The following is a 13,028-nucleotide window of genomic DNA, read 5'->3' on the forward strand; positions in this document are numbered from 1 at the left end:
GTGTTATAGCAGTTCTATATAAAAAATTTCAACTTTCTGAGTCGGCTCGTTTTTGAGTTATGCGAGATACGTACGTACGCACAGAAGCCAAGAAAAGTTCTCTTCAGAATTTATTTTAAATCATTGTTAAAATTTTTTTGAGGGGGAAAAAGTGTCCTTTATTCTGTCCCTAAGTACAGATGTCACGCAAAAACATTTTTAAATGAATATTTTCGTTGAAATATGATACCCGAAATTTTTTGCGATTACAATAGTTCCTTTTTACTTCGTACAAGGATGTAAAAATGGGTAATTATTAGATTTAAAAAGTAAATTGTTTCCCTAACAACTCTTAGTGATCTAGCTATGAGAGAATAAACTGTTCAATTTGTGAAACTTATTAGTTATTTAGAAATTTGGCCATTAACTTTTATTGTTTCATTGCATCATACATGAAAGAAATTTTTTATAATCGCATCTATGCAACAACTTAAAAGATGTAATTGGAAAGGTTGTTAAGATCGTAAGCACAGTTAGTAGCACGATCACAGGCGTTCCAAAGCTTCTCTAGAGTAAATTGAATCGCAATACAGAAATTTGCTGTTACATTCGAATATGCGATGGTTATTTCGAGGTGATGTTATAAACAGACTTGTACTTGATAAAACTGACGTCCTATGTTCAGGATCAGGGGAGTCATTGATATTAAAGAGAAAAATATAGTTCATTCAGTTATGCCTGTTTTTATAATAATTGTAGATTTAATTTTAATTTTTATGTTCAAAGTATGTATAAGTTTAAAGTATTATTTGCAATTATTTTCTCAATTAGGTTTATCTTATTATTCCCCAAAAAGGGTTATTTTAAAATAAAACTACCACTGACTCGAAACATTTTCTTAATAAGCAAATTTTGATTGATTTAGACCGAAACCTAAAAAGTTTGCCTAATAATTTAATAAAAGTTTGCCTGTACTAGGTGCCTTGTGATTCTGACGGCAGCGTAAAACGTTTCCAACGCCTGTAAGGTATTTTGATTCAACCTATGAACTGCTGACGAAAACGCTACTATGTATGGTCCGAAACAGCTGCAACTTGCTGCATTCATTTATTGTGGTTTGATTCATTCGCAGCCTGTATTTATTCTAACACCCAAAGATACTTTTTGCTTGAAAATAACTAATCACTTCTTACAAATTACAAGTAATGTTGATATTCGAATTACGTCTCGAAATTCGTGGAGTTGTACTTTATAAGAAAACTGCATTTCACGCCTAATCTGCAAGAGAAGTCAGATTGCTCATTTACAGACACATCATTAACAAACAGTATAAAAAGAAATATACGTTGAATTAACTTTTTGACAATTTTTGAAATACTGGGTATACATGAGATATTATAAATACTGGGAAATACTGGGCATACATGACATCGAGATTATTTGCAAGGAAGAACTTTAAACCTTGAACTCTGAATTCCCCCCCCCAAAAAAAAGTATAAATGTACTTATCAAGGCATCAAGAAAACAGCAAAAGTACTAGCTGCGAATATTCTAAAGCAAATCTGAAAATAGTTGTTAATTGTGGAATTTTTTTAGTGCCAATGTATTTCTAACGAATCTGATCACTAACAGCGAAACTCTCTCACGAAATTTAAAGCTTTCCCTAAAACCTCTCAACGAGCGCTGCGCAGCCAAATACAGTTAAAGCTCTGTGTTTTCGATTTCCTACTCACATTTAAGTAATAAAATTTTTTTAGCATTATATACTTCTAAATGAAAAGTATCCTTAGTAGCTTTCTTACTATCCTTATTTTGAGTGATTTCAAATTTTATCTAAAATAAATAGACTGGGGGGGGGAAGAGAAATCAAATGGATTTTACATCTTCAAAAAGAAAGCTATTGAGTTATTGGCAAAGTTCCCGTGAATAATAAAATGAAGGAAGAGCGCGTGCTTAGTTACCAAAGACAAACTTTGTATCAGGATACGACACACTTTAAAATTTTTTCCTTCGAACAGCCTTGAATCAAGAAAATATTCATTCTAAACTTCGCCAGAATGTGAATGATAATACGGTGGTTTCCATGCGATACCTCAGACATCTCTACCTAATTAGAAGCTGCTTTTTACTAATACTGTTCAATTCAGTTTGCATACGCATTAATTTGAAGACGTTCGTTATCATTTGTTTTACTTGTAGTGTTTATTTTTGTTGTTTACTTGTCAGTTTTATCGCATCAGTATGGCGGATAGGCAGCTGATATAGGACGACATCGACTGCAGACGAAACTGAACATTCAGACCTAAATTCAAGGAAAAAGAAATTCGATTCTGATTATTTATTCAGAATCATACTATTCAGTATTAGTTTTTTTCTGGAATGAAGCTGAAGATAAAACACAAACTGGAGCATGTAATTTGCAGTGAAATACTTGCAAATGAAAGCATTACGTCGTAATGTAAATATTTCGTAATGCCGGGTAATTTAAGCCAGCACGTTGAGACAAAGCATCACTATTTCAAAAATCAGTAACTCGAATGTTTCGAAAGAGAGCTGATCATGTTTAAAATGTCAAAATCAAACTTTAAGTTATGTTTGGTAAAAGAGCTTAAAGAAAGCCGAAACAGTAAGACTTTCAAACTAAATAGTAGCTCATAGAGTGGATGAAATGTTCCAGAGGGCAGAAAACCATCTAGTTCAAAGAGTTACCGAAAGTAAATTTTTCTTGGTAGAACTAAACGAATCTGCGAATACAAGGCATATCAGTACAGCGGTGATAAACTTTCAGGAGAGATGGAGTACACCTAGAAGATGGGAAATCACATAGCAATTCATGGTCGGAAACGTTTTCCTAGCACGGTAATGAAGACACAAAAAGCAAAAAAGGAAGGACACAAACAGGGAGACAAAACATGTTTTATTACGTTTAGTACAGCAGAAACCTACAAATAAAAACAAAAACAAATAATGATCGTCATTAAAGAAGGTGTTCGAAATTTCGACTCCGGACAGTGATGCAGGCCTCACCTTTCTGGTGCGTGGAAGAGCTGCATCACGACGATGGAAGATGCACGACGCACAATTCCAGCATTAAGTTCCGGATCGTAATTTCGAACATCTTCTTTGATGATGATCGTTGTTTGTTTATGTTCTTTTTTTTACTAGGAATAATAAATATGTTTTCTCACTCCGTTCGTGTCCCTTTTTTCTTGACTCCTGTGTCGTCACTACCCACGCCAGGAAAGGGTTTCCGACGATGCATGCCTATGTGATTTCTCATGGTCTAGGTGTACTCTATCTCTCCTGAAAGTTTGTTATTTCTGTAGTGATACACCCAGTATACAAGGTTTCTCCTATCCGTTTGTTTTCATATGTTGTATATGGAATGAGGAATCTCCTGAAGTTATGTTATTTTACGAACCCATTAATTCGAATAACTAGGCAAGAAATAAAGACTCTCGACACTTACGTAAAATCCAAAAATATAGATTGGACGAAATGTGTCGGGATATACACATATGGTGCACGAGCTATATGCGGTTTTTACATTTAGTCAAAATGCATCATAGACTCACTGCAACTTTCGCAGGGAAGCTTCGGTATCAAATTCCATATCAGATGATTTGAAAAAATACTTAATTGCTGTTAAAATAATAACAATGCTGTTAAAATAATAACAATGCTGTTAAAACAATAAATTTTAGAAAATCAAAACCGTTGCAATGGCACTTATTTGAGAAGCTTTGGGATGAAACAGAGAGCAACCATAAACCTGTTCCCCTCATACAGAGATGGAAAGCAAACTGCAAACAAACTCCGAGAAGTTGCAAAGCTTTTGGGCAATGAAAACGAATTAGACAAATCATTGCGCGATCTGAAATTTGTTTTGAAGTTCACGTATTTAGCATACATAATAACAGAAACTTAATGAATTTGATTTATACTCACAAAGCATGGCAGCTACAGATATATTTACAATGCATGACAAACTTCGAGGATTTCGTCAAAAACCGCTTTTGTGGAAAAATAAGATTGAAGACGATTAATATGAGTTTGAAAACATTTCAAAAATTTATTTATATTCAAAAATTTATAATCGAAAATAATGTGACTATTTCTGATAGCATAATTACCGAGTTGTCAAAATATTTCAGTGCTTGCAAAGAAAATCGTCGAAAGTTTGTCGACCTATAGGAAAATACATTACTAAAACGGAATTTCAATTGCATTAAACTGGCACAGTTCTGGTTATTTGTCCAACAACTTTATCCAGTTACTTGTTCTAATGTTTAGAACGTATTACTTCTTTGTATATCTTTATATCTTTAGAAGATTAAATTTTCCTCAATGGTAGGAATTTAAACCAAGGATTGTCGGTCCGAGGTTCGAATCTCGCGAACGGGCTGGCTGCATGGGTGTTTTCGTGGTTTTCCCCATGTGTAACGTGTATACGAGCCAGTTCCCCTTAGAAAGTCCTCCACGAAGGCATCCCTTCCCTTGGGCAGATAGCCCTAGTGTGCTTTGCCATAATTAAATACACACACACACACATAAAACCAAGGATTGAAGCAAGCTGCAGTTTTCGAAATCCTGGCGTCAGTAAGTAACTCGAACTAAACTGGACTTCATTGCCAACAAGAACAACAATAGGAAACAAGTGTGCCCTTTAATCTCGCCTTATTAGAAATATTTTTGTAAAATTATATTTAATAATGAATATTTTTTCTTTACAAAGTCCCCTTTCAGACCCACAAACCTCTTTCTGACAGAACGTATACCGTTTGTCTCTGAACGAATTCAGTGCGCCAAGGATAAAATGAGTAGCTATAGATTTGATTTCTAAAAAGTGGGTCACAATGTTCAAAAGTTTGGGAAACTCTCTGCTCTAGAAGTCTTTACAAAAGTTTAATATTTGTGATCATTCTTTAAAGCAGAACTGTAATATTCGTAGCTTTTGAATATAGACATAAAAACAATTTTTATAGCTTTAATATTTTTCAGTCTGTCGTGTCAGGTTCTGAAGAACCGGATACAATAGAACTACAAAGAGATCCCGAAGATCATCTGTCTATAAAGAACACGAACATTGGAGCAAAGAGCAGGAAAATTATTGTAAAAGGTAAGTTGATTGCATAAGGTACTTAAATGACAAATGTCTCTTTTCTTGAAAAGAAAATAAAAATTATCACTTAGTTTACATTATATTAAAACAGATTTCTCATTCATCGTTTATATTTTCATTCTAAATGGCCTTTTTTAAATTGGTCCGATTTATAATACAAGGCCAGCCTAAAAGAAGCAGACACTTTCAAAATTCTAATTAAGCAAGAGTTTTGATGAGAATGGTTAAAATGCTGTTTTGATATAATTAAAAGAAAATATCCTGAAACTTACTTGACGAAGTTACAAATATTCTTATAAGGTTTCTCTTGCCTTCGTGGTGTAGTGGCCAGCACGCTCAACGCGTATTCGGAGGTCTGTGATTCGACTCCCGGCGAGGGCATTGCTCATTTTTCATGTCTCCTGCTTCGAAATAACCTAATAACTCTACAGTGGCACCCGAACTAAAAACGTTGGTGGATGGTGATTCTCCACCATCAGAATTTGATGAATGGGGGCCCCTAATCCCCAGTCGCGAACAGCTATAACGGTGAAGACAGCTTCACGGCAAATCGCCAGAGTACAGCTTCCGACTCTGCTCGGTCGTTCTTGGAACTCTACTTACTCTTGAGACTCTCCATGCTACAACTCGCTCACTGACTCGACTAGGCACTCACTGACTCTCTATCAACTGAGTCTCCGCGTACCGGCAGGGTTTATACAGCTTTTGGCTTGCGTTCCAGAATGCTCTCCATCCGTCTGTGGCATGTCGCCAAGTGAAAAATTTCTCGCCAAATATGTCAACCAATCATTTCTGGCAACCCTAAACCTGCTTTGAGGGGAAGCTATCCTACCGTGGCTGGACATTTCGTAACAATATTATAAGGCATCAAAATATAAAATCTAAAAAGTGTTTAACTAATTAAATTTTATTAAAATGAAATGTAGTCATTGATTTTTAATTAAAACTTTTTTAAAATTGGTTTTTTGTGCACAAAGGTTTGAATTTGAATCAGGCGTTGTATTACGAAAAAAATTATCCTGTTTTGGAGAAATCTCCTTTCAGCCAATGGCCACCTTCCCAAATTCAATATAGGTTATGCGGCTGGTGTGTTCCCAAATGAATAATTAAAATTTCTTTTTGCATATGCAATGTTATAAAATTCTTTTTGTCTTGGTTAGCAGGCATATCACTCGATTGACATTATGAGCTCTGATGTGACGTTGGGTTCCCAGACAAAAGCCCACTGGACGAAAGCGCACGCGACAAAAGCCCACTACGATAATTGCCCACGCGACAAATACCCACAGCGATGAAAGCGCACTTTGATAAAAGTCCACACAGATAAAATCCCACATTGCTAAAAGCCCACATAGATATAAGCCCACGCTGATGAAATCCCACACTGATAAAAGCGCACATAATCAAAAGGGACTTATGGTTTTTTATTACTAATCCGAGTATTTATAATTTTATTTATAATAAATGGAGTATTCAAATCTGAATTTTAATATCTCAGATTTATGTCTGTTTGTATATTTTATCACTACTTTATTTGTTTAATTTACTAGGTTGAAAGCAAACTTTCTACTCTCTGATTAAGTGATTAGCTATAACGTTTCGATGATAAATCTGAAATTGCATTTTATTATTTATTTACTTATTTAACTTTGGTATGTGTATGTGAAAATGAAAAATATCATTGTGGAGTTTCTCACATGCTATTGTTAAGGTAATATGGCTGAGATTAAATATAATTATGTTTCATTATTAAAGCTATTAACTTTTTAACTAAAAACACTTGAATTTTATTTTATTTCTTTTTAATTTTTCCTTTAGTTCCTTTTTAGTTTAGGAATATTAAAACAGTTAAGCTTAATGAAAACTTGGCAAAGAGATATTTTATTCTTTACTTTAGACTGAGCTTATTATCAAAGTTTAAACATGTTTCTTATTGAAAGCTTTTCTGAATGTAACAATTATAACTTGGCGGTTTTCTAGACATATTTTCTTTTAGATTTCTCAATAAATTAAAACTGTCAGCTGACACCCTGTCAGAAAATGAATTCCAAATGTAACCTCTTAATCTTTCACCTACAGCAATTTGGAATAGTGTTTTTAATTTTCATTTTATTTATTTATTTTTTTTGGGGGGGGATGGAACAACTCTTAGAAGTCAACATATCTACAAATTTAAGTACAATCATCTCAAACTATAGTAATAAATATGTAGCATTTTATTAGAGATTGTAAAGATTACAAAGAACTATGCATATAAATAACTGTGAGAACACAGAATTCTCACAGTGAACACGGTGGCTGTATCGATTCTTAAATCGTTATCGCGCCCTGCCACGTGCATCGCAGTGGATAAAAACTGGAAGAACTGGTTTTGTCTTTCTCTTTCTGCCTGTCGTCGTGTTAACGCGTGTGTGGGCCTTCGGGCCACACACACACACACACAGCTCTCGCCATCGTCCACCGTACTCGATCTGATGTCCATTTTCATAAAATGGAGGAGAAAATATGTTCTTGTACGAAGAATATAAGAACTCAGGTAAACTTTACTGATTAGGCTGTGAGGTAAAAATTGTTCCTGTGCTGTGACTCAACGTGTATAATCCTGACAATTGGATGTTTCGAAGTGACGACCATGTGCGCGAATTTCAAGCCTATCTACCAGAAATTTGATCTCTTCTATCACGAGTAATTGCACTGCATATTAATTAAGCTTCTTGCAAGATGCTGATAAGTAATGTGCCTTTGATGCATCAAGATTAGGAATTGCAATATACCGTAAAAATGAACGCTGTGACAGTCCCGTAGGACTAACGAGTAGGACATGCCGAAGGGCATTCATGAATGTGTTTTTTTCTTATAACATATCGAACATAGGCTAATCAAGAAAAGTGTGTTTTTGTGATTTATCTAGGCTAATCAAGAAATGTGTGTTTTTGTGATTTAATAAATGTATATTTAAATAAATGTATATTTATGCCTAAAAATATAACTACACATGTGATTCCAGTATGAATACTATTGATAATTGCTTAAATATTTTGAATTTTGTGATTATGTCTGATATCAAATAGCTGAATATTAGTAATGATAGGATAAAATTTTAAATTTTGTGTTTATCTGATATGAATCATTAAGAAAAAGTTGAAAATTGCATATGTAAAAATATATATATATATATAGAATTCCATATGACTATGTTTTCTGCTAATGTGAAATAATTTAATGATAAAAAATAGATATGGGAAAATGGTAATATCAATTCAAAATTGGTCAGTATTTAAGAAATTATTCTTGAATGTATATCATATTGTGTGGTAATGAGTATGTAATAACTTGTATCCATGTGAAAAATTTCGATAAGTTACAATAGTGTATGTATGAATGTACTATATATTAAGAGTAATAATAATAGTAATTTATAGTGGTACTAAAGGATAGTAAATTGACTCAGAATGGCTAAGAAAAATAATGTAATGAATATGAGTCTGGTTACTGCTCTGCCTACGTTTTCAGGGGAGCATGACGAAAATATAACATTTTTTTTAGATCAGTTATGCCAAATGGCAAATTTAGAGAACTGGAATGAGAACAGAAAAAGTTTGGTGTTAAAAATTCAGTTGAGGGGTAAAGCATTAAAATTTGTAATTGATAATGAATCGTGTAAAGATATGCCATTTGATGATTTAAAAGCACTACTAAGTAAAAAATTTGCAAAATCTCAGTCATTTGACACAATTCAAAATAACTTTAACTGAATTGGACAGACCCCAGATCAGTCAGTCGAGGACTTAGCGGAAAAAGTGAATACGTATGCTACAAAATATTTTGGGTGCTATCCTAGTTCGAGTGAAGAGGTACGTAACCTCACTCAAAAAGCAATGCTTTCAAAATTCTTAGAAGCTCTCAGACCAGATTTAAGACTGGAGGTTAAAAAATTAGGACCTGTTGATTTTGCTACCGCTGTTAAACAGGCAAAGAACATAGAAAAAGCATTGGAGGATTCTGGTAATAGCTCACAGACACATGAATTTTCACCTGAATTAAATACATTAATTATGCAACAAATGCAAAATAATAGAGCCATTGAGGATTTGTCAAAAAAGATTTAATGAAATTTGACCTAATGGTAGTGTAAACAATGTAACTAGACTAGAAAATAATGCTACACAAAGTAGTAATAATAGAGAATCTTCTCATATTTGCCAACAGAATCATTGGACTACAGAGTGTCCTTATTTTCCTTCAAACAATAATTTTCAATATTATAGACAGGCTAGAAACAACCACAGAAGAAATTTCTATAGGGGTAACTTTATCAATAGAAGGAATAGATATAATAGTCAGTATGCTTTCATGCAAGGTAATAGACCACAGAACAGTAATAGAAATAGGCCACAATACAAAAGATACAATACTCGTAGAAATAATTTAAACTAATGAAGGGTACTTGCAGATCTCCCAGATACACAAAGTATTACTCAAGTGCCCATAAAAAAATTTGGGGGAAACAAGACAAAATTAAGAAAATAAGGAACTCAAATAGGCCAAATACACATGAAAGATTCCGACACAAAATTAAAGAAAGTAATGAACAAAAATTGGTAGCTTCTTGCCAGACTAATAGTATCCCAGAATTACCAGTAATAGAAATCAAATTTGGCGACTTTGTGGTAGAAGCATTACTCGATACAGGTGCAAATTTAAGCTTAATACAGCCAGACACTTTGCAGGTAATAAAAAATTATACAAAGATTCATTACTTAAGCAGATCTGTAAGAATACATACGCTAAATAATGCCACTATCCCATATTTATCTGCTGTAAACTTAAAATTTCGTTTAGGAAATAAATGGCTTGCCAACCAATTTTTCGTTACACAACATAATTGGAACACAAATTATCAAATGATTTTAGGGTACGATTTCGTTCAAAAAAATAAGATACTTATAGATGCAGATAAAAGTCAGTTAATCATTGATAACACATATTTTGATCTTCTGGACAAAAGAAAAAATTGTACTAACATTAATGCAAAAAAGGTAGACAAGAATAGTAGACCAGAGGAGTCGGGTATTGTAAGAGTAGTATTGAATAGCAGAATTGCGTCAAATACAGCAGAGATAGTAAAGTTAAGCATTCCAATTAATATGCAGAAAGAAAAGCAAATAATGTTCTCACCAGACAGGCGAAAAGTGGGCAAGATAGGTATGACTGATTCAATTCATGAGATAAGTGACAGGCAATATATATTCACCATAATTGAAAACAATTCCAATTCCACAATTATTCTAAGAAAGGTATATCGTCGAAGAAAAACAATTTGAAAAACCTAGAGAGCAACAAAATTTGCAGATTAACCATATAACTTTAAAAGAAATAAAAAAATTAAGAAAGGAGGAATTAAGCCCAGATGATTTTGATTTAAGTCATTTAGAAGCAGAACAAAAAAATAAGATGATTGAAATGCTCATGAGAAATTCAGCTGTGTTTTCGAAATCTTACACCACTCTGGGTGAGACTAATGCTGTCGTGCCACAATTTAATTTATTACATAACTTTCCAATTCAAACTAGACCATACACTATTCCTCGCATTGCTAAAAAATATGCCCAAGAGGAGATAGCCAAATTGTTAGAAGCAGGTATTTATAGAACCATCGACATCGAGTTACAGTTTTCCAGTAATTTTTGTCAAAAAGAAAGCACCACCTAATACTGATCCTAGCAAATTAAAATTTAGAATGGCAGTAGATTATAGATTGCTAAATTGCATAACTGAATCATATCAAATATGTCTACCTAAGATTTCAGATATTTTGCATAATATAGCAGGTAAAAGTTATTATTGTGTGCTAGATCTTAAGTCAGCATTTTTCCAAATAAAGTTAGATCAGAAAGATAAAGAAAAATTAGCCTTTTGCACGGAACTTGGCAATTTTCAACCAACTCGGTTACCTTTTGGTGCAAAAAATTCATCTGCTTATTTCCATACTCTAATATCAAAATGTTTAGGTGAATTGCAGGGTCCAAATTTACAATACTTTCTAGATGACATAATTGTTGCAGCTAACAGTATAAATGAACTAGTAATTATTTTACAAAAGGTGTTTGACAAGTTAAAAAAATTTAATTTAACGCTAGACCCAGCCAAATTGCAGTTATGTAAACAAGAAATTACGTATTTAGGTTTTTCGGTTAATAAGAATGGTTTTGCTCCTTCAGAGGAGAATATTCAGAAAGTAGCCAAATTTCCTAGGCCAAGAAATGTGAAAGAGGTTCAAACATTCATAGGCATGGTAAATTATTTTCGACACTTAATTTTTAATTATGCAGAAATTGTCAAGCCAATAGTAAATTTAACAAGAAAGAATATACCATTCGTGTGGAACGAGAGATGCCAAAATGCATTAGATAAAATACAAGAATTAATTTTAGAAAAACCCACAATAAAAAACATAGAAAATGATAAACCTTTATATTTAGTAACCGATGCTTCTAGATCAGCCATTTGTGGCATATTAATGCAAAAAAAATGATGATAAGTTTTTCCCAGTACAATTTTACTCAAAAATTTTAACACCTGCTGAGGCTAGATATCCTTCAATTAGGAGAAAACTTTATGCAATCTTCAGATCAGTAAAGTAATTTCACGAACATCTGTATGGAAAAAAATTTATAATATTAACGGATGCTAAACCTCTGACTTTCCATATTAGTCTTGACAAACAGCCAGATATTGTAGCACGCTGGTTGTTATATTTACAGGAATTTCAATACACGATGGAGCATATTCCTGGTTTAAAAAACCCAGCAGACTACTTGTCAAGAGTTTCAGAGGATGTAGTGGTAAACAATGTAAATATATTTAAGACCAATGATAATTTGTCTATTCAAAACATAATTAGTAAACAGCAAAGTGATCCAGACATAAAATCAATTATAAAAAAATTACAGGATAACCACAAAGAAAGTGTAGAACAATATTTTATTTATAGTCATACAGATGTAGTAATGATAAAATTAAAACCTGTAAATATTATAAAGAAAGACAGAAGTATCCAGAATAAAATTCTAATTCCTAAGGCATTAATTAAAGATGTATTACAGACAGTTCATGCGCCTCACTTTGGTATTCAAAAGACATATGAGTTTGTAAAGGCAAAGTATTATTGGAAAGGTATGTACAGCGATACGAAAAGTTTTGTAGAAAATTGTTCAGATTGCTTACAAAATAAGTCTAGACCTCACAACACTCTGCCACGTCTAATTCCTAAGAAAGATCTTGCTCCTGGAGAGATGATAGCTATAGACATAGTTGGTAAACTGCCAAGATCCATAGATAATAAGTTTTATGTACTCACTATCATTGATCATTATTCTAGATATTTGGAAACAGTTCCGTTAAACAACTGCACTTCTCAATCCATCATAAAATCTTTAAATGATTATTTTGCCAGATTTGGCATTCCAAAAATTTTGTTATTAGACAACGGTTCCTATTTTTGTTTTACAGAATTTAATCAATTTTTAAAATCGCTTAAAATAGAACACAGAAAATGTTCAATTTATTATCCACAGTCCAATGGGTTGATTGAAAGAGTTCACAGGGTAATGAAAGACTCAATTGCAGCAATATCAAACAAAATATTTGAATGGCCACAAAAAGTACTGATGTTTAAACTGTATTATAATAATGCTAAACATTCTGTAACTCAATTTTCACCAACAGAATTATTTTTTGGTAGGACATTAAATACTCCCATAGATAGCAATGATCCTCTTAAATTAGCAGAAGATTTTCAGGAATATTCTAAAAGAATAAAGGAACAATTGAGTAGAGATAAGCAACAAGTAAAATTAAATGAGAATGAATACTTTAATTGTGCAAAAAAATATTTGAAAGGGAGAAAAATTCCAGAATTGAAATC

General features: G+C 33.0%; 1 protein-coding gene across 1 annotated transcript in view; it reads left to right on the forward strand.

Annotated features, from left to right (window-relative positions):
- Positions 1-13,028, forward strand: part of LOC118204274 (uncharacterized) — a 280,535-nt gene that overhangs the window by 110,151 nt on the left and 157,356 nt on the right. Inside the window, exon 16 of the mRNA XM_085821358.1 lies at positions 4,981-5,098. Coding sequence (XP_085677484.1) covers positions 4,981-5,098 — 118 coding nt within the window. The remainder of the gene's footprint in view (positions 1-4,980; positions 5,099-13,028) is intronic.

Source organism: Stegodyphus dumicola, chromosome 7, assembly GCF_044657685.1.
Source record: "Stegodyphus dumicola isolate Sdum_Otavi_A_Nest chromosome 7, ASM4465768v1".
In the NCBI taxonomy this organism is placed as follows: Eukaryota; Metazoa; Arthropoda; class Arachnida; order Araneae; family Eresidae; genus Stegodyphus; species Stegodyphus dumicola.